Raw genomic sequence first — 24,965 nt, forward strand, 5'->3', positions numbered from 1 at the left:
ACAAAATGTCATGGCAATCCATTCAACAGTCTGGACCAAATTGGTGAACGGACCACCTACTATTTTTAGCATTGCTAAAAATGTACCATGACTTCACATAATATTAGAGGCTTCTGCCAGAAGTTGAGACGTATCCCTCACAACGTACCACCCACATTCTTAAAAACGTTATAAATAAACATAATTGACCTTACAATTTCAAATGATCTCTATTCCCTGTATGGTATTAATACTAGCAGTAGTACCTCAGGAGCAGTGTGACAGCTGAAATGAGACAGAAGAGATACTGTCTGTGTTTTCTGCTTTTATTATTTACACATCGTCCTCATCAGAATAAGAATTGCATCCAATATCTTGATTTATTTGTGGTTACATGAGGACGCGGTTATGCGGTTATATGAGGTTCTGTCTGTCACATGCAATTCAAGACAACAGACAAAGCCAAGGCCAGATACTTTTACCAGCTGCAAGAAGCATTTAAGGAAGATAAGGCTTGATTCGATGCAGCTGTACTTTCCATGCAAGGAGTACATTCATGTAGTGCAAACAAAACAACTGAAAAAAAGGAAATACTGCTCTCTAAGACAGGAGTGCCAAGTGTTAAAAGCATTAAGGGGGAATCCAGGAAATTAGAAAAACTCCAAATTTGCTGATGGCTTCAGATAGTATAGAGGCTCTTTCACACATACATTCCGTAACATTAACTGAATAAATTGACTGAACTATTCTGGTAGAGGCAGCAGCTGCTCTTGTTCACATAACCAAGGCCTTAACACGATTTTAATGCTATGTGACCGTTCACACACCAACATCAGTGGACATTAGAGTCCTCTGCTGTCTGAAATTGCATGTGATTTCTTTCAGAGAGTGGTAGTATTGTGCATGCTGTGGTGACGCTTTCCCTCATGAAATTTGCCAAATAATTTTTGATCATATTTTACGATACTTTTTGTAATTATGTTGAAAAGGTGCAGCACATCTTCTCAGAACCCACGGTGACATCTTAGAATTGCTCGTTTTGTTCGACCAACGGACCAAAATCCCCAAAGTATTATATTTACTGCCGTAGAAGACAGAGAAACCTGACAAATATTCACATATTTTTGTCGCAATTGCTTAAAAAATTATGTAAACGGTTGATCGATTATAAAAAAATTGTTGCTGATAAATTTTCTGCCATCGACCAATCAATTAACTAATTGTTTCAGCTGTTTATCGATGTTGTATTGTCTACCTAATACAGATACTAGTGGGATTATCGTAATTTTTAAAGAATGATGTCTGCAGGGTTTAAATCAGCCTCAGTAATCTCCAGTGTATCCAAAATCATGCAATGCACTTGACACATTACCATGATTTACTTATGACGTAGGGGTTTCTCTCCCTGATCTTGTTATTGTCCGATAGAGGGAATGTGCGGAATGCGAGTGTGTGAGGGAACTCAGCCGGAGCTGACACTCGACATTAGATTCATGGGTGAAGATTATGACCCAGGGCACTCTGGCAGGAACGGAGAAAAAGAAGGACAGCAAAGCCAATGCCAATGGGAGAGACAAGAGGTGGAGAGAATGGAGAAGAGGCCATGAAATGAAATGGCGTGTTTGATCTCCCCAAGACAGGTCACGTTTTACTGGTGGAGTATGAAGGAATGGAGACCTGCAGCTGCACCGAGCTTTCATTATGGCCGCACAAAATGGAAAAGCAGACAGCTGCTCATTGTGATCTGTGTATTTACTTATCCCGCCACCATTCTCTCTTCCCCCTCTTTTCTCTTCAAATTCTTTGAGCAACACACTCTGAAAATCTCACCTAAGTCTAAACTCTTTGTCCAAAAGTTTCCTTGAGAGGCACTTGGTTTTACTCCGGGCATCTGTTGTATCTTCAAATGCCTGTTTTGCTTTATTCTAATCGATGCACTCAGTGCAGTGGAAAGGTATCCGCCTGCAGACACAAAATAAGAGCCTCTGAAATGAAAACTCCCCCCCCCCCCCCCCCCCCTGGCTGTGTCTTAGTCTGGTTTACCTGTGGTTCTTTGATCATGACAGCATGCGACAGTGTTTGATTCCTGGGGTACTTTGACAGTTTGCAGGCTGGCAAAAGGCCCTCCAGTGTCTGAAGTTAGATCAGAGGAGACGGGCCCTGAAAAGCAGGCGTCCAGCTGGGAGAAGATCAGAAGAGACACAAACTTTAGCGAGAGCCATTGTGAGGTACACATAACTTTTCCTTTTGTATGTTTTTTTCATATTGCTCTCTTCTCCCTCTTATCTTCTGCTCAGAGTGTTGAATGGCTCAGTTAAAGGTCTGTCAGGTTTTTATCTGATTCTGACAATAAAGACACGCTGTATTTGTTCCCTTTCTCAGGTGTCTCTTGGGGTTTAAGGCTGGTCTGTGTGTGTGTGCGCGCGCACATTCACAATGGTGCGCCTCTCCTTTACAGTATCAGAATAATGCCATGAAGAAGTTGTAGTCAAAAATATTAAAGAGTAATTAAGAAGAATATTATCTCCAACATTACATGCAGGCCAATGAACTTACCCAAGGCTTGTGTCAAGAGCATTTTTCTATGAGTTAAGTTAAATCAAATATGTGTGCATGAGTTTTTTGAGAGCCTTGAGTGAAATGAAACAGTACTGATCATTCATCTTAGCCACTGTAATTACTGGCCATATTAGATAATGTATGAAATGATGTGATTATTTTACTTAGGAGCCTCCGTTGTGTACTCTGAGGAGATGGGCTCACGTTTGGTAAGTGTGGCAATGGTGCCCTCTAGTGGCTCAATAACAGAACCATCAAAAACTTGTAAAAATATGCAAACGGCAGGTGTTATTTCTAGATCTCGGGTTCAATTACCGGTGGACTGGGGACTATGTTGGGTTCTTTGAAATCTCAGGGGTCCCCAATAAATGAAGGCCACCCTACAGGACGTATAGAACAGTTTAAAATAAAAAAGCTTGCACACTGCAGGTATGAAATGCATTAAGACATATGGTTATTATTTACTTGTATGTAATATGTGTGTTTCATACATAGGCCTGAGATAAACTGGGAAAAATATACCAGCCCTAATATGCTTTAGTTTTGCTGTGGAAAGGGTTTCAAATAAGCTTTGTCAAGGTCTTAAAAAGGTCTTAAAGAGCATTACATTAGTTACTTTTCACGGACTGGTCCAAATGATTGCATCCATGCAATCGGCAGCCTCCTAAATAACAGTGGTACGTAGAAAGTATCTAATTACATTTAATGACAGATTCATTTTTGAGGGATTACAATTTTACACACAAAACATATGATTAACAATTAAAATGAGATGCATTATTATTGATTGAACCGGCTGTAAATGAAGTAATACTTCAAACTAGTTACAGATGAACATACATGTGCAGTTTTGTGTTAAACATATATCCTCAAAATGGGACCATAATTTACCAAATGAGCATCATGCTGTCTGGAAGAAGACATGATTAGCGGTTTGGATCATAAACTCATGTTGACAATATTTACTGAGAGGTTTAGGGTCATTATTAAGTTCGTCTTCTATTCAATCGAATCTCTTTTGGCGACCAGTGGAGTCGCCCCCCTGTCGGTTATTAGAAAGAATGCAAGTTCAAGGCACTTCCGCATTAGCTTCGCTTTCTTTCCAGAACCGGAGCTTGTTTCCCCTGCTGGATCTACGCATTTGTTCCTTCTCCTCGACTGTCAACGGTGCATTCAGGGTCTGCTCGTCCGCTGGAGAAATGGCTACAACCGTGACACTAAACACCGGTGCGCAAATGCCCATCGTGGGACTGGGCACGTGGAAGGTGTGTTTTGGTTAATGTTTTGTTATCGATCGTTGGTTAAAAATTAACTCGTTATGTAAGACAGCTGAACGTGCCAACAGAAAGCAACGAGTCGCTAAAACCACCGCTGACTTTCCTCAAAACACCAGCTAGATATAGTAATATCAGTTCGGCAGTAACTGCATGCTGTTTAACGAGTAACTGTGGCGGATATTTTAGTTCAGTTTGTATACCCACGGCTGATATAGAAACCGTGGCTAGTGCATAGCAAGCAGCAGGTTCATGAAAACCCGTCCGTCGAGTGCAAATATCCGGGTTCAAGTTACGCTGCACAGACTGAGAGCTAAGGTCAGCCTTATCTATTGCATGCTCTACTTTTATTCAGTGTAACCCAGATAAGTCACAATTACCTTAATTCAAGTGCAGTTATGGACACCTACAATGCTGTTTAAGGTCTTGCCTTTCTTTTTTTAGAAAGCTTTTTCCAGTCAGGATAGCCCGATGTTTTGTGTACTTCAGGGACGTGCGGTCAGGGGAGGCAGAGCCTCACCTGTCATGAAAAGTAAAAAACAAATAATGATAACATAAAAATTTCACGCATTTTTGTAATCAAAATCTGAATTTGCGCATTTCCTGTTCAAACAAAGAGGATACGGGAGGTGAGGCAGCGACGAGCTTTGCCTCACCTCACATTGGCATTGCCACATCGCGTGCCTTTTCTAAGGCACGCGCTCAACCCAGTTTGTGAGGGATTGCGCAATGTGAGGTGAGGCAAAGCTCGTCGCTGCCTCACATCACCTCGCCTCTCCTCTCTGTTTGAACAGGAAAAACAGGAACAATTTTGAACAGCAATTCAACGTCGGACGGGTAAAATAACCATGTATGTGTTTGTTGTTCTCTTTATAAATCCGTGGTTGTTAAACAGATTTTCGCGGGTGGCGCTTCTGAAACAGGTTGGTGGGGCAGGTCGCGGCGCACACGCTCCTGGTGCAATCAAATATGTACCTTACCTATGTGTGTGTGTAAAGAATGCTGATACGAAATATGAAAAACAACCAGTAGTCAATGTGCAGGCTACCAATTGAATGGTGATTTAAGATACTCTATATTGGGTTCATATATTTGTAAATCTGACTCTGAAAGAGTCAGTGCCTCACCAGCCACGAACCTCACCGCACGTCACTGGTGTACTTTAATCTCAGCAACATTATTATCTGTAATTATTTAAGACGGCTGCTGTTTCCTGCTTAACAGCATGTGTTTTCTTCCATGAAATATCCAATTATAGTTGCACTTAGTATTGGCCAAAAAACAGATGGGGTGTAAATGCCCTTTTTTTAATCAGACAGTCCCAATAGCTAAACTGGGGGACACAATCAGGAACTAAAACTCTCTTTGAGCTGAGAGACAACGGCATTTGCGCGAAATTCTTATTTGAGTTACTCTGAAGCAAAATAATGCAAATCATGAGCTGTTCATATGCTGAATACTGACACCATATAAAAAAAAAGTATGTATGTTATTATGTCTGAGCCACAATAAGTAACCATCCCCGTCTTTTCCAGTCTCCCCCTGGCAAGGTCACCGAGGCGGTGAAAGCAGCCGTCTCAGCGGGTTACCGGTACATTGATGGAGCGTATGTCTACGAGAACGAGGCGGAGGTGGGAGAGGGTGTCTGGGCCATGATCAAGGACGGCGTGGTCAAGCGAGAGGATCTCTTCATTGTCAGCAAGGTGAGTTGTGGGTTCATGATGTACACATGCTTATTTCTTCCACAAAAAGGCTACGGAACCGATGTTGCCTATTTATTTAAACATGCATGCTTGCTCGTTGACCTCCCAGTCCTTTTCATTTTTATAGCTGTGGTGCACTTTTCATGAGAAGTCTCAGGTGAGGCAAGGCTGCGAGAAGACCCTCAGTGACCTTAAACTGGACTACCTCGACCTCTTTCTCGTGCATTGGCCCATGGGTTTCAAGGTAGGCACAGTCTCGTGAGCATTGTGTGTTCTCTGTGTGCATATATGAATCAGCAGGAATGTGCAGCCTCCATATTGTCAGTGTCATAGTAATGTGGCGTAGACCTTGGGGGCTATTGATGCTTTTGTCATGTTACAGGCCGGCAGTGAGCTTATCCCTTTGGACAGCGCAGGAGAGACGATCAGTGACGATACTTACTTCCTGGAGACATGGGAGGTGAGTTAAACAGACAAACCTGTCAAAACCTGTCAAAAGCTGTATGTGGTTCATGTTAGGATTTAAGAGCAGAATCATTGAATTGAAAGCTCATGTCTCCATGTCATGTGACAAATTAGAGCTTTTTTAAGAGGCACAAATATGATTTAGTATGAGCTACAGTTTCTCAACCAAAACTCAGCCATGAGATGTTTTTTTTTTTTTTGTTTTTTTATGGTCAATTTTTCAGGGAATGGAAGAGCTGGTGGACGCCGGCTTGGTCAAAGCTATCGGTGTCTCCAACTTCAACAAGGACCAGATTGAAGCCATTCTCAACAAGCCAGGCCTCAAGTACAAGCCTGCCGTTAACCAGGTACTCCCAAGACATTTGTATCACACAATATTTCTAGCGATTATTATTTTATTTTTTAAAGGACACATTTGTTTTTCAATTAGTTGAATCTGTTAGGATGCCAGACACGCACTGTGGCAATATCTCCACGGGGCAGTAAGCCAGTCAGCTGTTTTTGAAGCTATATATAAACTACATGTGTGTGTGTGTGACACATTTCCCTTTTATTCTCAGTGCAGGGCTGCATCCCCAAACGTAGTAAAGTTGATTTCTTTTTTTTTTTTTGGAACAAAAGATTAGATTACTTGATTGACAGATTAATGGAGTATCAAAATCGTTACCAGTTTGCAGCCCCTCTGAGCCACAAGAAAACAGATGCACGTCAAGATTGCTGTTCTTAAAGAGCAAATGGGCCATAATGGCATCATCCGTCTCCTCGTATCAGGTCTGAGAAATAAATGTCCTGTAAATCCGTAATGGGCCGCAGCAGTTTCCCCTCAGGCTGCACCAATTAGCTGAGGTGACCTTATATTCCTGCTGGTTTTCAGAACCATCCTTCACCATCAATGTCTTGCTTTGTTTCGCTGTTTATTCGATTAAAGAGCGGAACAAAGGACTCTCTTATATCGAATAGGAGCCAATTTATCCCTAAAGACAACCATCAAATAACAGTACAGTAGGCAGTTTGAAGCCGACCACATACACTCCCCTTTTGTTTTTGAAATGCATCGTAAGAGTGGTGTGTTTGTCCCGCTAGGTGGAGTGCCACCCGTACCTGACCCAGGAGAAGCTGATCAACTACTGCCACTCTCAGGGCATCGCCGTGACGGCCTACAGCCCGCTGGGCTCCCCTGACAGACCCTGGTCAGTTGTGTCAAAATAACTCGAGACAGGACTTGTAACCGCACTGCTACAACATCATGACCAACAGTTTTTTGGAAATGCTGATTCAGTATTATGTCTTTGGTTGGTTTTAACTTGTGACTGTGGTTCCTCTTTGTGCATGTAGTTTGTATGTGACATATTCTGTCGTGATTTAGACATTATTTAATGACCTTGTTTTGTTTTGGTTTTTATGTTTGTTTTTTTATGTGTCTTTTTTCACATCTGCCCACCTCTGTCGCAGTGTTTGATTCTAGTTAAGTTCATCCAGAGTTAGCCCTTTTCTGAGGTATCAGTCTACTGTCAGCAAAGTAGTGCAATGTGTGCAGGTCCTCTATATAGTACAGGATGATGCAATTTTTATATTACAGGGCTAAACCTGAAGACCCCTCACTGCTGGAAGATCCCAACATTAAAGCCATAGCTGAGAAGCACAAGAAGACACCCGCTCAGGTACAACACTGAACTAAACACACTTTATATAGTGTTTGTGCTCGCACAACAAAAAGAATGCTTGTTCCTCTTTTCTCTTAAAGAAGAATGTGCAAATACCATGCACGTGGCCCTCACTGTTATTAAACTTGTAGTTCTGACCTTTTGATCACGTTCACATGTTAATACCCTTTCTCCTTCACTGCCAGGTCCTGATCCGCTTCCACATCCAGAGGAAAGTGATCGTGATCCCCAAGTCGATCACACCTCACCGCATTCAGGAGAATTTCCAGGTAATTAGCTGTGGGACTTTCTCAGATGTTTTCCAGGATTAGCCCTCCAATGTGCCTCACTTAACTTGGCTCCTGCATGAAGACTTGTTGTTTAAATCTCTGCAGGTGTTTGACTTTGAACTAACTGAGGAGGAGATCAAGACCATAGTAGGATTCAACAGGAACTGGAGAGCCTGTCCCATGCATTGGTGAGATCATACTGTATATCCTTGTTTTCGTTTGTCTTTGTAATATTGTTAAGATGTCGCGAGTCAGGCAACGTTTTTTTTATTTTTTTTATTTCCCTTTCTGTTTTTCTCTCCATAGGAGCTTGAAGCACAAGGACTATCCATTCAGCACTGAGTTCTGAAATGGATAAAAATGCAGATGTTTCCACAGGTTTACATTGGGGTACTGGAGTTTGCGTCTCTTAGCTGCTCGCTTCGCTATTTCTTAAGTGCAGTTTGCAAAACACGTGTGGCCTTGATTCAGATTTTTATTTGAATGTTACGTTTCTCAGGAGAAATATTCTTCAGGAATCCATTTTGTCTCCACGAAAATCAGTTTTCCTTTATTAAATCCCAATTTGAGATGCTCATTTGACACAAATCATGACCATTGGGTATGAGTTTTGCACTAGTATATTTCAGTGTTCATGTCCTTTCTATCAGCCTAGTCTTAGTGTAGAGTCAATTCTAGGGTGTTACTTTGCCGTTCAGTACAGATTCACTCATTTTAAAGTGTGTAACAGCTCTGAGAACAGAATTAGCATGGACCTCAGTCATTGTGTTATTTGTCGTTTTACAATTAGCACGTTTGAGGAAGAAAAAAAAGTTTATTCTCATAAAAGATCAAATCTGTATTTAAGATGACACATTTTTCACAGCACAGATCTTTAAAGCACTCCTCATTTGACTAAACTTGTTTTTCCTTTATGTCAGCACTTATAAATGCAAATTAAAAACACTATTTACTCTGTCATCCGAAGACAAGTCGAGGTATGTTCTGCTTTTTACAGAGTATTTCCCATATTTACTTGTGAGTCATAGATGGCACTGTAACATCATGTGTATTAACCCTGTTGTGAAATTGTCACTTCCACTTCTCGTGGGAGCTGTTTTTTGTTAAGCATCAAAATAAAGTCCTGTGGGAGAAAATATAACAAAGCAGTGAAGAGACACTGTTCAAATGAAAGTGTGTGTGCCTCTTAGTGACCGCGGGGGTCAGAAAACCCTTACGGGCCTTTCACACAGGATACACTTGCCCAGGGGGTGGCACGCAAGCCATCGGAAATAATGGGTTTCAGAGCGCAGGGGCAAAAATAATGTAGCTTTGATTATCATACAGTGTTTAAAAGTTAGCGTATGCCAGATATGATGAGTAACGTGACAGAAGTTATATCTTTGGTTTCATATGCCGAAGGTGTCCTCAACTGACCCTGTGAGTTGTATACTATAGTGATTTCAGGTGAGATTACCGCGTGTCAAGGAGAAAGTGTAATCAGCAATGAACTTGTATGACCCTCCTGGAAGAGAGGAGATCGATGCTGCCGACAAAGACTAAGGTCTGAGGACCAAGCTAGTGGGTTTAGTTCTGGGAGGGCACAGAAAAGGGACTAGAGAATACCTAAATCAGTATTACGAGCACTGCGTTAATACTGGATTTTGAGTTTGCTAACCCCACCGACCCCAAACCTTTCTGGTTTCTATTTTATTGTCTGATTGGTGCATCATGTTGGGCCATATTCCCAAAAATTTCTACAATGCCTATTTAGTTTTACCGTAGTGGAAAAGCATTAAATTGTTCCTTGCATAATTATATTGTTTATAGCCGGTAGATTGCGTTCTGTGCTGGACGTCGAACCCTTTTTATTCTTACTTTGTTACGAGCAGCCTGCTTCAGTGACTACATAGCATTTATAGTGATCTCGCTCAACGTCTGTGCACCTCAACAGTATGCACGAAAGATCATTTTATTCCACACAATCGACTTTCTTTCAAGACATTTCATTGAATTATTTATTTCGATAGTGAGCATTATACAAAAATGACTCCATAGAAACTTATTAAGATAATAATTCAGGCTCTGTCACATTAGTTGGGTCGTAGTTTAATATCGCAGCTTGTAGATTTTGTATAAAAAAAGCTCAGTAGTTGATAGTTGTAGAAACGGTGCAGCACGTTGTCTGATGAGCTAATATTCTGCATTCAGAGGGAAGTCTTTGTGTGTTGAGGCCCTGCACAGAAAAGAAGAGGAACATGCTTTACTTAATGGTAATAGGTCCAGTAACCTCGTCCACAGCCTAAAATAATTCTATGAAAGAGATAAACCGATAAAGAGATATCGGGCATAAGCTGATCTGCCTATACTCACCAATCTAGTGAGAATGCTCTCTTCTCGGTGAAGCTCATCATGGTCTTCATGTCGTTTTCACTCAACTCAAAGTCAAACAACTAAAAGAGACGCAACAAAATAGATATAAGCCTGCGCATGATACGTCTCTTGAAAGTGTGTTGTCAGCTGTTGAAATTATTAAGATGAGTAAACCTGCAAATTTTCCTTGATCCGATGTGGGGTCACTGACTTGGCTACGACGACCACGTTCCTCTGGATGTGGAACCGGAGGAGAACCTGGTGGGAAATCGGCATTATACGCATTATTCAGGCATCTTACTGAACATCTTTGCACAGCACTCTGCTGTTTAATTACCTGTGCTGGAGTCTTGTTGTACTTGTCGGCTATTGCCTTGATCCTCGGTTCCTCCAGCAGAGAGGGGTCATCAGAAGAAGCCCTTTTGTAAATCAGAACAGAAAATAAGTGACATTTTGACACTTTTCCTGTGAGCGCTGTTTTTGATAGGTGGTGCACTGCCTCTCACCAGGGTCTGTCAGGGGAGCCCAGGGGGCTGTAAGCGGTCACTGAGATGCCCTTTGAGCGGCAGTAGTTGATCAACTTCTCCTGGGTCATGAATGGGTGGCACTCGATCTGGAGGAACACCCGAAGGCCTTAGACTTAATTATCTTCCTTCTGGAGTATGCTACGGAATGACAGTCCTGCTTTGTAGCTGTATACCTGGTTGGTGGCAGGCTTGTACTTGAGGCCTGGCTTGTTGAGTATGGCTTCAATCTGGTCTTTGTTGAAGTTGGAGATGCCGATAGCCTTGACCAATCCAGCATCCACCAGCTCTTCCATTGCCTTTGAGACACATTGCACACGGGTGTTAGTGAGGTATCTTGAATCCTATTTGTCTGTCGATATTTCATTTGATTTAAGCTAGTTAGCTGGACTATCACTGCGTCAGTCTTTGCTCTACATAATGAGTGACTTAAATTACCTCCCAAGTGTCCAAGAAGTTGCTGCCATCAGAAATGAGCTTGCCATGTTCATCCAATGGGAAAAACTCATCCCCTGGCTGCAGTAGCAAAAAGTGAAACGGTAAAGTCACAACATGAAGCTGGATGAAATGTTTTTCGTTCTTATTTTCTATAATAATACTTATTAGCTCACTCAGACACCCTGTTAAGCTGGGAACCATCAAAGGCTGTTGCCTAATTCTCTGATGTAGGTTTGCTTAGACAGAAGAAATAAGCTAACGTTTGGACTTGACCAGAACCCTTGATGCTGTGGTTGTACCAACTACAGTACAGTGGTTTCCAAACCTTGGCCCCCATCGGGAAATGCATGAGGTAAAGGTCCAGGTAGTCCAGTTTCAGGTCACTGAGCGTCTTCTCACAGGCTCCCCTCACCAGAGATGGAAGGTGGCAGGTGCACCACAACTATGAAAAGCAATAAATACACTGAACATGTCAGTGTTTGTGTGGCACACATTGGAGGTTAGTGAACAAAATGTGAATGGCAAATGACATAACAGCAGTTTGTGTTCATGTGTGTTCAAATGTGTACACATTTGCAGCATTTACATTCGACTTTGGCCGTAATGTCGTACCTTGCTGACAATGAATAGATCCTCCCGCTTAACCAGTCCTTCGTCAATCACGGCACGAATTCCAACCCCGACATCTTTTTCATTCTGGTACACGTGAGCACCATCGATGTGCCTGTAACCAGCTCTTATCGCCACCTTAACAACCTCAGTGGCCTTTCCCTGGTCTGCCTACAGAGCAAGGGTGATACAGAGACAAGGAAAATTGCAGATAAGCATCAATATAATGAGTAAAATGTGTTTGGCTTTAATGACAAGAAAATGATGTAAAGAGCAGGTTGTCATTGCTGGAAACACTAGTACTACCAAATGTAATCAGGCAGAGGTTTGTGCAGTCCAATGCTAATATGTACGCTCTGACAAACCCTCTGCAAACAGTTTCTCTGCCTGGGGCTTATCGGTTTATGCTGCAATTGCACTGCTTATCTCATGCCCCGGACTCCCTGTTGTTTTTAACCTCGTTTGCAGTAGATCCAAGAAGACGGTGAATTCGTAACATGAAAACTAGAGACAATCTAAATCTGAATCCCTGAAAGGTAGCTGGGCACTGAGAGGAAAGAAGGAGTAGAGACAAAGTATCAAGTCCAAACATCCATCTGTCTCTAAACTTTATTTATCGTAACAATAGAATGTTCAGCCTTACCCTCCATGTTCCGATACCCACAATAGGCATCTTGGCTCCATTGTTGAGTGTGACTGAAGATATCATGTTGGATCGTGTGTTGCGGCCTTTCAGTACACTACACTGCACCGGAAGAAGTGACAGCCTCTTGTGTAGAAGTCAGCGAGAGAGAGTGGGAGGGAGGGAGAGGTGGGGTAAATGAGCAGTAAATGAGCAGTAAAAGTGCATCTGGGTTTCATTAGTCTTGTCATGGATCCAGTCTATGGAAACATGCCATTGGCAGACATAGAGGCAACAGAGGGGAGAATGATAGTTCTTCCAATAAAATAGCATGATTCAAATGTTTTAAGTAGGTCTATGAAACTCTGTTGATTGTCTAAGGCTTCGATAACATTAAATACAAATAATGGAGCTATTGTTGTTTATGACTTCATCTAAATCCTGACTCTGGCTATAATGTTTTCTCTTGATGCTAGAAACGGTCTCAGTTAAGAAATTATTAGGCACTCCAGTCTTTTTTTTTTTTTTTTCAAGCAAGTCAATTTTGACAATGGTCGGTAGTTATTTAAGTCACTAGCATCACCGCCTTTAAGTCCAACCAGTGCGGACTTCCATATTCCATATCAGCATTTTATCTGATGCAAATGATAAGTTAAACATGTGACCTAGAGGTGCTACAACATAAACAGCACTGAGACGAAGAAGGGAGGGATCTAAAGCAGTGATTCTTAACCATGGGGCCGCGAACGCCACCTAGAGGGCCGCAAAAAACTTTCAGTTTTGCACCTGTGGGCCGCGGGACCGCATAGGTTATCAATTGAAGACACCAGAGATATTACTGTTCTCCATGAGACGCTCAGTTACAATATAGCTTCCCACCACCTGGTGGCGGTAATGCGTCAGTCACTTGTTTAACAAGCTACAATAAGCAGAAGAAGACACTCAGCTAGCAGCTAGCCCAGGCACGGGGAAACTACGGCCGTTGGGCTTTTTAATCCGGCCCGTCAAATATTGGTACAAAATTGTCTAAACTATAATAAAGACTAGAGCTGGGCAGTATACCGGTTTTAATTTCCCGTATGATATGAATTCTTCACACACCATTATACCGGTGCATAGCCAAAACAACTGCTGTCAACAGGCAGCTAAATGTATTCTTTGCTGCTAACGAGCAGCAGTCAGCGCTAGTTGTGTTATATGTATTGAGAGGGAACCCTAGTCATGGTCATAACTTTATAACAACAATTAACAACCCACAACTAATGCTCTTTAACAGAGAAAAACACAACAGCACACAACAGTCTGTGACACATAAACAATTTGTAACACTAATAATTGTACATTTATAAAAATGTCACCGCCGAACTGCATGCTGGGTATGTTTGTGAGGTTTGTACTTTAAGTACTAGCGTTTTCTGAAGCTACTAGCTCCATGGTAAAATCCGCTAGCACATTGTTGGGTCTGTAATGTGTCTTTTTCCGTCGAAATGCTGCAAGATCCGACTTGCAGCGGTTATGGCGACTTTGGACAGTGTGTGTTTGGGCTCCTTTTGTGAAATATCCATAAGAAATGAAAGAAATACGATGATTTCTTTGCAAAGATGAGGGTTTTGGGCATGCTGGGATACCAAACTCAGCCATGTTTTCTAACGTAGTTTGCGCAAGCAAGCCGTAGGAACGGAACGGAAGGGGAGGGGATCGAGGACGCCGGCGTCCTCGCGGAGTTGAACAGGCAAAACCCTTGTCAAATAAATGAGATGATACAATGTGATGATCACAAAGACATTTATTTATCATGTGTATGTAAACCTGCATACACAACAAGAAGCCCAACAGGCTTTCCCACGAGCGTTGGATGTTTCGTCGCTAGGTGTCGCTTTATTTTTGAAGGCTTCAGTGCTTCGTTTGATAGCATTAGCCCAAATTCCACACACACCACATACTCATTAAATGATTTAACACTGCTGCCCTCTAGTGGTTAAATCATGTAATGTTTATGATTCATTAAATGATTTAACACTGCTGCCCTCTAGTGGTTAAATTGTGTAATGTTTATTACTCATTAAATGATTTAACACTGCTGCCCTCTAGTGGTTAAATCGTGTAATGTTTATGATTCATTAAATGATTTAACACTGCTGCCCTCTAGTGGTTAAATCGTGTAATGTTTATGATTCATTAAATGATTTAACACTGCTGCCCTCTAGTGGTTAAATCTTGTAATGTTTTATGATTCATTAAATGATTTAACACTGCTGCCCTCTAGTGGTTAAATCGTGTAATGTTTATTACTCATTAAATGATTTAACACTGCTGCCCTCTAGTGGTTAAATCGTGTAATGTTTATGATTAATTAAATGATTTAACACTGCTGCCCTCTAGTGGTTAAATCGTGTAATGTTTATGATTCATTAAATGATTTAACACTGCTGCCCTCTAGTGGTTAAATCGTGTAATGTTTATGATTCATTAAATGATGTAACACTGCTGCCCTCTAGTGGTTAAATCGTGTAATGTTTATGATTAATTAAATGATTTAACACTGCTGCCCTCTAGTGGTTAAATCGTGTAATGTTTATTACTCATTAAATGATTTAACACTGCTGCCCTCTAGTGGTTAAATCGTGTAATGTTTATGATTAATTAAATGATTTAACACTGCTGCCCTCTAGTGGTTAAATCGTGTCATGTTTATGATTCATTGAATGATTTAACACTGCTGCCCTCTAGTGGTTAAATCGTGTAATGTTTATGATTCATTAAATGATTTAACACTGCTGCCCTCTAGTGGTTAAATCATGTAATGTTCATGATTCATTAAATGATTTAACACTGCTGCCCTCTAGTGGTTAAATCGTGTAATGTTTATGATTCATTAAATGATTTAACACTGCTGCCCTCTAGTGGTTAAATCGTGTAATGTTTATTACTCATTAAATTATTTAACACTGCTGCCCTCTAGTGGTTAAATCGTGTAATGTTTATTACTCATTAAATGATTTAACACTGCTGCCCTCTAGTGGTTAAATCGTGTAATGTTTATTACTCATTAAATTATTTAACACTGCTGCCCTCTAGTGGTTAAATCGTGTAATGTTTATGATTAATTAAATGATTTAACACTGCTGCCCTCTAGTGGTTAAATCGTGTAATGTTTATGATTAATTAAATGATGTAACACTGCTGCCCTCTAGTGGTTAAATCGTGTAATGTTTATGATTCATTAAATGATTTAACACTGCTGCCCTCTAGTGGTTAAATCGTGTAATGTTTATGATTCATTAAATGATGTAACACTGCTGCCCTCTAGTGGTTAAATCGTGTAATGTTTATGATTAATTAAATGATTTAACACTGCTGCCCTCTAGTGGTTAAATCGTGTAATGTTTATTACTCATTAAATGATTTAACATTGCTGCCCTCTAGTGGTTAAATCGTGTAATGTTTATGATTAATTAAATGATTTAACACTGCTGCCCTCTAGTGGTTAAATCGTGTCATGTTTATGATTCATTGAATGATTTAACACTGCTGCCCTCTAGTGGTTAAATCGTGTAATGTTTATGATTCATTAAATGATTTAACACTGCTGCCCTCTAGTGGTTAAATCATGTAATGTTCATGATTCATTAAATGATTTAACACTGCTGCCCTCTAGTGGTTAAATCGTGTAATGTTTATGATTCATTAAATGATTTAACACTGCTGCCCTCTAGTGGTTAAATCGTGTAATGTTTATTACTCATTAAATTATTTAACACTGCTGCCCTCTAGTGGTTAAATCGTGTAATGTTTATTACTCATTAAATGATTTAACACTGCTGCCCTCTAGTGGTTAAATCGTGTAATGTTTATGATTAATTAAATGATTTAACACTGCTGCCCTCTAGTGGTTAAATCGTGTAATGTTTATGATTAATTAAATGATGTAACACTGCTGCCCTCTAGTGGTTAAATCGTGTAATGTTTATGATTCATTAAATGATGTAACACTGCTGCCCTCTAGTGGTTAAATCGTGTAATGTTTATGATTAATTAAATGATTTAACACTGCTGCCCTCTAGTGGTTAAATCGTGTAATGTTTATGATTCATTAAATGATTTAACACTGCTGCCCTCTAGTGGTTAAATCGTGTAATGTTTATGATTCATTAAATGATTTAACACTGCTGCCCTCTAGTGGTTAAATCGTGTAATGTTTATTACTTATTAAATGATTTAACACTGCTGCCCTCTAGTGGTTAAATCGTGTAATGTTTATGAATATATGTTTATAAATATTTATTGAGAACATTGTAAAAAGTGGTGTAAAAATGATTAAAAGCGAAGCGGCGCACTTAAGTGGATATTGTTGTTAGTATAAGATTCATTATGGTTGATTTAAAGTGCTTGGATTTGTTTGATCGTGTAGGACTAGAAATCAATTGATGAAAATCAAGCACTCAGCACAGTTCTTGTTGTTTGGCAGTTTTTTGAGAGCCAATCTAAATTCAAATTACCCCAAAATAACTGGCTCAGAAGTAACATGGGATAATATTATTTTGGCAATTTCTTCCAGGGCCTTGCGATTTGCGGATGTGAGACGTTAGATTCCAAAAACTGTGAAATGGTCACTACCTCCAGGCGGATATATTCAAAATCCTCTGGTAGCGTGACGGCAGCAACATGGCTGCTAACTGTCTGTCGCTACTACGAACTGACTCAGTGGGGGAGGCGCAAGCACATGTAAAACCGAAAGATAACGCAAGCATTTGCAAAATATTTAAAAACTATCAAAATGAAACTTTTGTAGACTCGGCAAACAGTGATGGCTATTGGCCTTTCGGTCGAGTGTTTTTAATTGGTTAGTCAATTGGTGTCAGAGTTGTCATACATGCTTGTAAAATGAAATGTGGGAGAAGATCACAGCATACATAAAGAAGTCGGCCACAGATTTACATATAAAGTAAGCCAGGTAGAATCTGATAGTACTGGCCACCTTTTTAACATGTTTATGTAAATCACAAAAAAATGACATTGTCATTAAAGCCCCTGATGTCTTGGTTTGCTATACCAACACACTGCACAATGGCCAAGTATGTCAGGTCACTCATTTACTAATCTCGGTTAGTCATTGCATGTATTGGCGGGAAAGTGAAAACTTTTAACACAATTACAGTGAATCATTTTGGCACATTGTCCTCACAATGCAGGTGTGTTCATACCCCCCCCCCCTTTGCCTACATGTGAGACCATATCACAAAGTCATAATGTGGGCCCCAATATTTCTTTAAGTGAGCAGAGTCATAATGTCATTGTGCAGTTCTGGAACTCAATAGAATGTATGCAAAGCATAGTATAATTGTTATATTTGCCCTTTGATATTTATATGGATGGCAAATAAAGAGGGCCTTAACTACTACTACGTCGTAGAAATCAAGCAAGCTCTTTAACAAATCATTTTAATTCAAATTAAAACAACTCAAATGTTGTACATGTTCCGTTTAATATACTAGTGTGAAATGTGTAATCAGCTCGCATTTATTATTTCTCATCTGATCATTTTCAGTTTGAAACGTTGAAAGTGGCTTAATATCATAGTTTCCCTTTTCTCGCTGTGGTTCCTACAAGTCTGCTTTCTAAGCCGAGATATATTTCCACCCTGCCTTCCTGTGCTACAGCAGTACGCTCTCTGCTGGAGAGCAGCTAGAACAACAGGTGGACGTACGATAGAAAGCGTAGTCTGAAAAGAAATGTTGCACCCAGAAGAAACTAACAATATTTATGTTGAGATTAACATTAGTAGAAACAATGAGTCATATTCACGAGTATGACCAATTACTTACTTCTACACATTTCTCACACTTTGTCCCCTCCAAATACAAAATAGACATTTGCTCTTGAAAGATTTTTATTCATTCTCCAACCGAACAAATTCAGGTCACTCTCCACACGCACACACACACATACACACAAAGTGCGAACATAAGACAGTGACATTAACAAAGCACCGTCTATGAAAGATAGGCAACATGAAGAGCAAAAAGTGCTAAATATTGCACATTATGATCAGTTCAGGAAACTTCTCAGACCATTCAGCTTCACTGGTAGATGAGCCCGAGGCTTTTTGTAACCGTCAAAACAACTGGTTACAGAACAGCTGAGCGAGCACACAAACCTAAGTCCACCAGCAAATGTCATGAGACTGATGTGAACTACCTACCCTGACTGAGTGAAGGTAGACAAAACGAGGTAACAGTTGATGATGGCCGACTCGCACACATCTCAGGATTGGGAAGCTCAATTTTCACACAAATATTTGATGCAAATGCCATAACTTGAAATTTGTCAGACGTAAGTTGTATTGTCTTTGCCATCCTTAAGATAATAAATTTTTTTTTTTTTAAAACAAGAGAAGATGCACAAGTTGTGAGTACGCTATGCTGGGATGAGCCTGGCTTTACATTAGCGAGAGGTTAATGTTATGGAGAGCACAATAATAGTATGGCCTTATTAGCTTCTGCGGTGTGTTAATAAATCTTATTGCTCTCAAAAGAAAAAAATAATATTTGTAATCAAATCTGTTAACCTGAGTCTATAGATTGTTCCATCATAAGTAAACAAAATGAACCTGGAAAGGTAAATAATGGACACTGCTGTGAGCAGTAATGCGAGAGAGTTATTGCTTGGTAGCAGCCCTTTTTATCAGGTCAGCTTGGATATTTGCTCCGAGGGAAATTACAAAAGCCACGCGACACCATTCTCTATTCCACCCCGTGATAAATTAGCATTCAATTCCCCCCCCCCAAAAAAAGCGCAGCTTTAAAACCCCCAGCAGTGTCCCGAGTGGCCGCGCTCTGTGTAGAGCACCGGGTTTTTTTAGTTCTGCCCGCCTCAGGAGCAGTCGGTGAAGGTGGTCACCATGTTGCCCCGACGCTGGGTCACCGTCCTGCAGTGCTGCTTCCCCGAGCCCTGGAACCTGCCGCCGTTCCTGGAGCCGTGCGCGTTGAAGGAGAACATCTTCTCCAAGTCCTCAAACATGTCATCAAAGACTCCCCCGCCGAAGCCCCCCTGCTGAAACTGTCTCTTCTGTCTGTCCACGGCCTCTCTGTGGGCCTGGAAGTGGCTGTCGAAGTGCCTCTTTTGGTGGGCTTGATTTTGGGAGTGAAAGTGGTGTCGCTGCTGTTGACCGAAAGTGTCAGAGTCTTTAAAAATGTCATCGAAGTTGAAGGACTGGTAGTGTTGGTTGAAGTTGTAGTAGTCGCCGCCGCCGCCTCCTCCTCCTCCTCCTCCTCCTCCTCCTCCTCCTCCTCCTCCTCCTCCTCCTCCTCCTCCTCCTCCTCCTCCTCTACGGCCCTCGTCGGGCAACGGGCCGTGGCCAAACTGGTCGTACTCTTGCCTCCTCTTATCGTCCGATAGCGTCTCGTACGCTGGTAGAGACACAGACACATTACACATTTTAAAAGTTCAATCTTGAGTAATGTAGTTATGTTTATCATCCATCTATTGTACAACAAGAGAGAATGTTGTCTTATTGGAGATTATATGACCGTAATAACGCTAGTTAGGCACCTGTAGACAATACATTGAATGGTTGACCTTTCCAGTGCCATTTTCAGGGAATAAATCAAAGCCATTCCTTTTGAAGATTCACTGCATCAGGCCCCATTTTGCCCCATTGCCCTGGAATGGTGACTCACTTACCCTCTGCTATCTCCCTGAACTTCGCCTCTGCGTCGGGGCCCTTGTTGCGGTCAGGATGGTACTTCAGGGCCAGCTTGTGGAAAGCCTTTTTGATCAGGCGCTCGGTGGCATCTTTGGGCACCCCCAGTATGTCGTAGTAGTCCCTCTTGGCCAGGATGAACTCGGAGATCAGCAAAATGTGCACAGCTAGCAGCAACGCCGCCTGTGCTGTGGCCATACTGTTGGGTTGGCGCACCTTTGCGGGCTGTAAAGAGAGCAGTTGGACACATCTGTTAACGACGTTTCACAGGCAGGTATACTTTAAAAACGGGTTAAAACTTTAAGATAAACGAACTATCCCAAAAATCGCCAGCACAGGTTACTACTAACATTAACTAACGTTACTTTGCTAGTTTTAACAGAGAGGCGTTGGGCTCAAGGAACTCACGGGTTTCTGTGGAAGGCAGAAACTTGAAAGCGGCTCTGTCTTCAATAAGCTTGTTAATGATAATCTCTTGTTTGTCCTCAGTCGTAAAAAAAACCTTCCCACGACAAATAACGTTAATGCGTATTGAGAAAAGAAGAGGGATTACCTGGAGACGAGGTGACACGCACAGCCTGAGAATACTTATATCAGCCGCCGACAGCTCCAGCTGATGGGAAACGATAGCTAGCGATTGTTGACCAGCTGCATTCCTGAGCAACAACACCACGACTCGCAACGCTATTGGTCCATTTCTTTACACAATGACTCACATCGCTGTGATTGGTGAAAATAGTGCGCACGTGGGAATGGGGAGTTTCCGCAAAGAGTACAAGCGAAGCAAGAGTGTAATCTGCTTACACTTCCGTCTTCGCTTTGCTCTATTATTTTGACACTATCGAGTGAGGTGTGAGAGCTAAACTTGATTACAGCCCCGTAATTTATATCATTACATTTATGTTTAATACCTTGTTTTTCTTTTGCATTAAATAGGTGATAAACGCTTAAATTAGACGTGTCTGTATTATGAATTCCCCTTTGTAGTGACTGTCTGCCATGAGCTGGAACATGTTGCCGGTGAGAGGGAAGTCTGGGTCAGCCTGCTTGGCCTGTTGCCACCGCGACCCGACCCCGGATAAGCGGAGGAAAATGGATGGATGGATGGATGGATGTTTGCCATTATTGATGGTACGTTAACTATCTTGATAGTGAAACGGTGTAAATGTATTAGAATTTAATTTATATGTTTGCTCTCTTAATTGTTTCGGCAGAAGATAAGTGATGAACGCTTAAATTAGACATGTACCTAAGTTATATGATTTATTCTTCGTAGTTGTGCAACCCTTTGTCATTATATGTTGTACGTTATCTTAAGAACTGGAATAAACGTCATTTCCGCTATGAGGACGGCGACCCGGAAGTGTTAGTTTACGAGCTGGTTTGTGTTTTTAAAAACAAAATCAACAAACCTGTCTTTGTAACGCGTGTTCATGTAGTTTCGCTGCAGATATGCCACGGTACTGCGCTGTGAAAGTTTGCAGAAACCGCGGGGGAACTGCAACTAGACAAGACAACAAAAGAATTAGCTTTTACCCGTAAGTTGTCTTATTTCTGTTCTATGTGCTTCCGAGTTAATTGTTTTTGGTTTAGCTGCAATTACCTCTTTTCTGTTACCCCCCTAGAATCTTCAGACAAAGATACTATTGGTTCTAGAGGCAGTGAGAGGTTGACAATAATGTCATGTCAGTAGTATATTAATGTATGGCAGGGTTACCTTCTTGTAATGGTACAAGGGGAGACTGAGACTGATAGAGTGAATGTGGAGGAATGACAACGTTAGAGGTAATGCCACAGCCAAGTGGCAACTGACATAGAAAGCCCTTTATTTTAAGTTTCCTTATCCCCTCCTCCCCAAAGATTTCCATTGCAAGACAAGTCCAGGCTTCAGAGATGGGTGGACAACATGAGGCGGGAGGAGTGGACCCCGAGTCGACATCAGTACCTGTGCAGCGAACATTTTACAGAGGACTGCTTCGATATTCGATGGGGCATCCGCTACCTGAAGAGCACAGCCATCCCGACCATGTTTCCCTCCACCGAGGACGTATGCATTTGTCTCGACACCTGTCACAGTTCTATTATAAAGTCAGGGCTTGCTGCACATCACAAACATAGCTCTGGACCAACCCGCTAGTATATATTTAAACATTTTCTGAAAGTACGAAAAGCGCACTTTCCCTTTCAGGAAATTCCAAGAAGCTTTAGACTCATGGAGAGTTTTTGGTGTGCAACAAGCCTGAACTTCATTTTGTGTTATATTGCAATGCCTGTGATTGACTAGATTCCTTTTTTTTCATTTCAGGATGGCGAGAAAAAAGTTCCAAGCATTAAAAGAAGCCCCAAGGCCAAACCCATGCCTTTTGACATTGAGCCGGCAGGATTTGACTCTCCTCTCAGCAAGAGGCCGCTCATTTTGAGCAGAACGTGTAAAAAAATCCACAGCGTCGTTGCCAAAGACACGGAGAGGATATTTGAGCTACCTTTGGTGTCGGACACTGGGATCTCCCGTCGTTCAGCTCTCTCAGAGATGCGGACTGCTCCTTGTGAGTTTCCAGGTGATGGTGGAAGGCCAACGGTCTCCCGCCTCGCACTGTCCCCACGCAGTGAGCCCCCTCCTCAAGAGCGGGCGGACTCGTTTGTGACCGTGTTGTGCTGCGAGTCGCTGGGCCTTTTCTCGGACGGAGAGCAAGATGTGGACGCAGCAGCCCTCCAAGCGGCGCTGGGCCAGACGTATAGCTTTGTCCCCGTGGAGATGGTCAAGGACGAACCCGCGGCCTGCTTCTTGGAGGAGAGGGGACACATTTCCGTTTACGAGCACTCGTACTGCAGATCGGACACGGGCAGAGATCAGCTTTGGCGTAAGATCTTGAGCTTGCACGCAAAGATCTTGGAACTGGATCGCAGAGAGGAGAGCACCTTGGCCAAAATCCGCGCTCTGGAGACCGAGGTAGCCCTCCTGAAGAGAGATGGCGCCGTGTTTAAAGAGAAGCAGAACATTTTGGAAGATTATATATCATCCATGTTACTCTGATTGTTACCATTAAATCACTTGCTGCAATGTTGCACATGCTCCCATACATAGATCCTGGCTTATATAGAACAGACCCGTTATTATTATTGTTAGTCGCACCTGTGCTTTTCCTACTATGTCAAGTCAACATGTCTGCTGTGAGAAAATGAAGAAGTTATCTGTGTTTGTCCACATGGTGGCACTGCAGGACCATCGTCACACGAAGCGTTTCAAATCTTCATTGAAGCATTGATTCGTGGCGGCTTGTTGCTATGCATCCCTGATACATATTTACATGTTTTCATGATTGGATCTCAGTTATACATCATAACTTATTAATGACTCACCATGAATTATGCTCCAAACCGTTTTAATACCTTGATGCACAACTGGCAAAATGATTTCCTCACGATGCTCCGGTATTTACATCTGCTGCTTGCTGTTTTGATTCACATCAAATCGACTCTCGACTCTGCTCGAAACCTCATTCAGACGTGTGATGACACTGACTTCGTTGTTCACTCGCAATCAGGTTCCATGGAAGCAGAGGCTCTTTTTTTTTTTTCATTCTGTGCGGTCGATCCTTGATTGCTGATACCCCCCCTTTCGTTCTGTGGGATCTCCTTCCAGTCCAACAATGTTCTGCCTTACAGAAAAATCAGCGATGGATTTACTTTGTCAAATAAAGTCATAAATGTGTTTCCATGTGCTGCTCGGGGGGGGGGGGTTTGTGTCTGCTATGTCCCTGGTGATTGTTTTAAACCCCCACAATGACGTGAACATGAACCAGCTGCAGGATTTATCTTCCACTTTTCCACCCTTGGGCTCCGAATTAGTCATAGTATTTTGGCCAAGTAAGGTGCCTAATCCTATTTGGAGCAGCTTTCCAGGATGAGCCATCGGCGGTCTCTGCACTGTTGCAGGGCCTGGTCACAGAATCTGTGGAACAGATCCGAATCGTGTGAGGGGCAAATGCAGAGATCTTAAATGGGATTAGGAGACAGGGGAGAGGATGAAATGGTTTCAAATCAATTTCCGATGTAGTTGATTGCACGTGTGAAAGGATTTGTGAAGTGCAATTTCAAATGGCTCCAGGGTCTTTGCATCGTGTGAACAAGGTGACATTTCCCTGGCGAAGAATGGCTGGGCTATAGCAAAGATAATGGATTCTCAAAATTATGAATAATGAAATGAAATTGTTGTAATCATGTTGCTCCGCATCTCGGTAGGAAAACAAAACGCCACTGCATTGGTCCCCTAATGCACCACTGAAGACATGCGATGCACTGTGATGACAATCAAGACTTGCACTTATCGCTCAGATTTTAAAATAAGCAAAAGGCCTTCATAAGGCCTTCTGGCAATATAACAGCCTAAAAGCAAAAACAAAATTGAAAAAAAAGCCAACGCCTCCCTTTTTTTCATTTGGAAGGTAAATAATGAATTCCAACAGGTGCTTCACATCTATGGTGCAGAAAAAATAAGATTCCCCTCTCTATTGCAGGGGGTACCAATGTTGTTAATAGTAAATGATAATTTATTTATTACACTTTATATTTGGAACAGTATAGTACAATCAGAAGGAAGAGATGCAAATATATGTGTGCAGTTTACATTTTTATTACATAAACATTTGCAGTACATTCAAATATATCAAATAAATACATATATCAAACATGTCTGAGGATGATGTATGAGCCTGGCATTATGTTTCTCGGTACATTTGTACAAAGAAAATGTTGCTTTATGTCTTGACTGCTATTTCTATTGCAGGTTAATTTAGAAAATCCTA

General features: G+C 41.6%; 4 protein-coding genes across 9 annotated transcripts; 2 read left to right on the plus strand and 2 right to left on the minus strand.

Annotated features, from left to right (window-relative positions):
- The first annotated feature begins 3,626 nt into the window (after positions 1-3,626).
- LOC142970887 (aldo-keto reductase family 1 member B1-like) lies at positions 3,627-9,058 on the plus strand. The gene is made up of 10 exons (XM_076111346.1): positions 3,627-3,803; positions 5,348-5,515; positions 5,643-5,759; positions 5,898-5,975; positions 6,205-6,327; positions 7,064-7,170; positions 7,560-7,641; positions 7,830-7,913; positions 8,019-8,101; positions 8,220-9,058. The coding sequence occupies exons 1-10, from the start codon at positions 3,738-3,740 to the stop codon at positions 8,260-8,262; spliced, it is 951 nt and encodes a 316-aa protein (XP_075967461.1). The 5' UTR covers positions 3,627-3,737; the 3' UTR covers positions 8,263-9,058.
- Positions 9,059-9,915: 857 nt separating this feature from the next.
- Positions 9,916-13,445, minus strand: LOC142970889 (aldo-keto reductase family 1 member B1-like). Its single transcript, XM_076111353.1, has 10 exons — positions 12,480-13,445; positions 11,840-12,007; positions 11,553-11,669; positions 11,228-11,305; positions 10,966-11,088; positions 10,772-10,878; positions 10,603-10,684; positions 10,440-10,523; positions 10,266-10,345; positions 9,916-10,128 (listed from the first exon to the last, which is right to left on the minus strand). Exons 1-10 carry the CDS (start codon positions 12,543-12,545, stop codon positions 10,086-10,088), a joined length of 948 nt encoding a protein of 315 aa, XP_075967468.1. The 5' UTR covers positions 12,546-13,445; the 3' UTR covers positions 9,916-10,085.
- A 4,885-nt stretch (positions 13,446-18,330) lies between these two features.
- On the minus strand, positions 18,331-20,872 carry LOC142970890 (dnaJ homolog subfamily B member 9-like). The gene is made up of 4 exons (XM_076111355.1): positions 20,714-20,872; positions 20,142-20,385; positions 19,790-19,867; positions 18,331-19,729 (listed from the first exon to the last, which is right to left on the minus strand). The coding sequence occupies exons 2-4, from the start codon at positions 20,356-20,358 to the stop codon at positions 19,332-19,334; spliced, it is 693 nt and encodes a 230-aa protein (XP_075967470.1). The 5' UTR covers positions 20,359-20,385; positions 20,714-20,872; the 3' UTR covers positions 18,331-19,331.
- Positions 20,149-23,872, plus strand: LOC142970888 (THAP domain-containing protein 5-like). 6 transcript variants are annotated; one of them, XM_076111350.1, is made up of 5 exons: positions 20,149-21,010; positions 21,148-21,291; positions 21,611-21,698; positions 22,021-22,207; positions 22,466-23,872. In XM_076111350.1, the coding sequence occupies exons 2-5, from the start codon at positions 21,261-21,263 to the stop codon at positions 23,192-23,194; spliced, it is 1,035 nt and encodes a 344-aa protein (XP_075967465.1). In that variant the 5' UTR covers positions 20,149-21,010; positions 21,148-21,260; the 3' UTR covers positions 23,195-23,872. The 6 variants fall into 6 exon arrangements, with proteins under 6 accessions (XP_075967465.1, XP_075967464.1, XP_075967462.1 ...); XM_076111349.1 differs by having other exon boundaries at positions 20,149-20,434; XM_076111347.1 differs by having other exon boundaries at positions 20,149-20,430.
- The last annotated feature ends 1,093 nt before the right edge of the window (positions 23,873-24,965 follow it).

The sequence above is a fragment of the Anarhichas minor genome, unplaced genomic scaffold (assembly GCF_050575085.1).
Source record: "Anarhichas minor isolate MPS153535 unplaced genomic scaffold, ASM5057508v1 ptg000045l, whole genome shotgun sequence".
Classification (NCBI taxonomy): domain Eukaryota; kingdom Metazoa; phylum Chordata; class Actinopteri; order Perciformes; family Anarhichadidae; genus Anarhichas; species Anarhichas minor.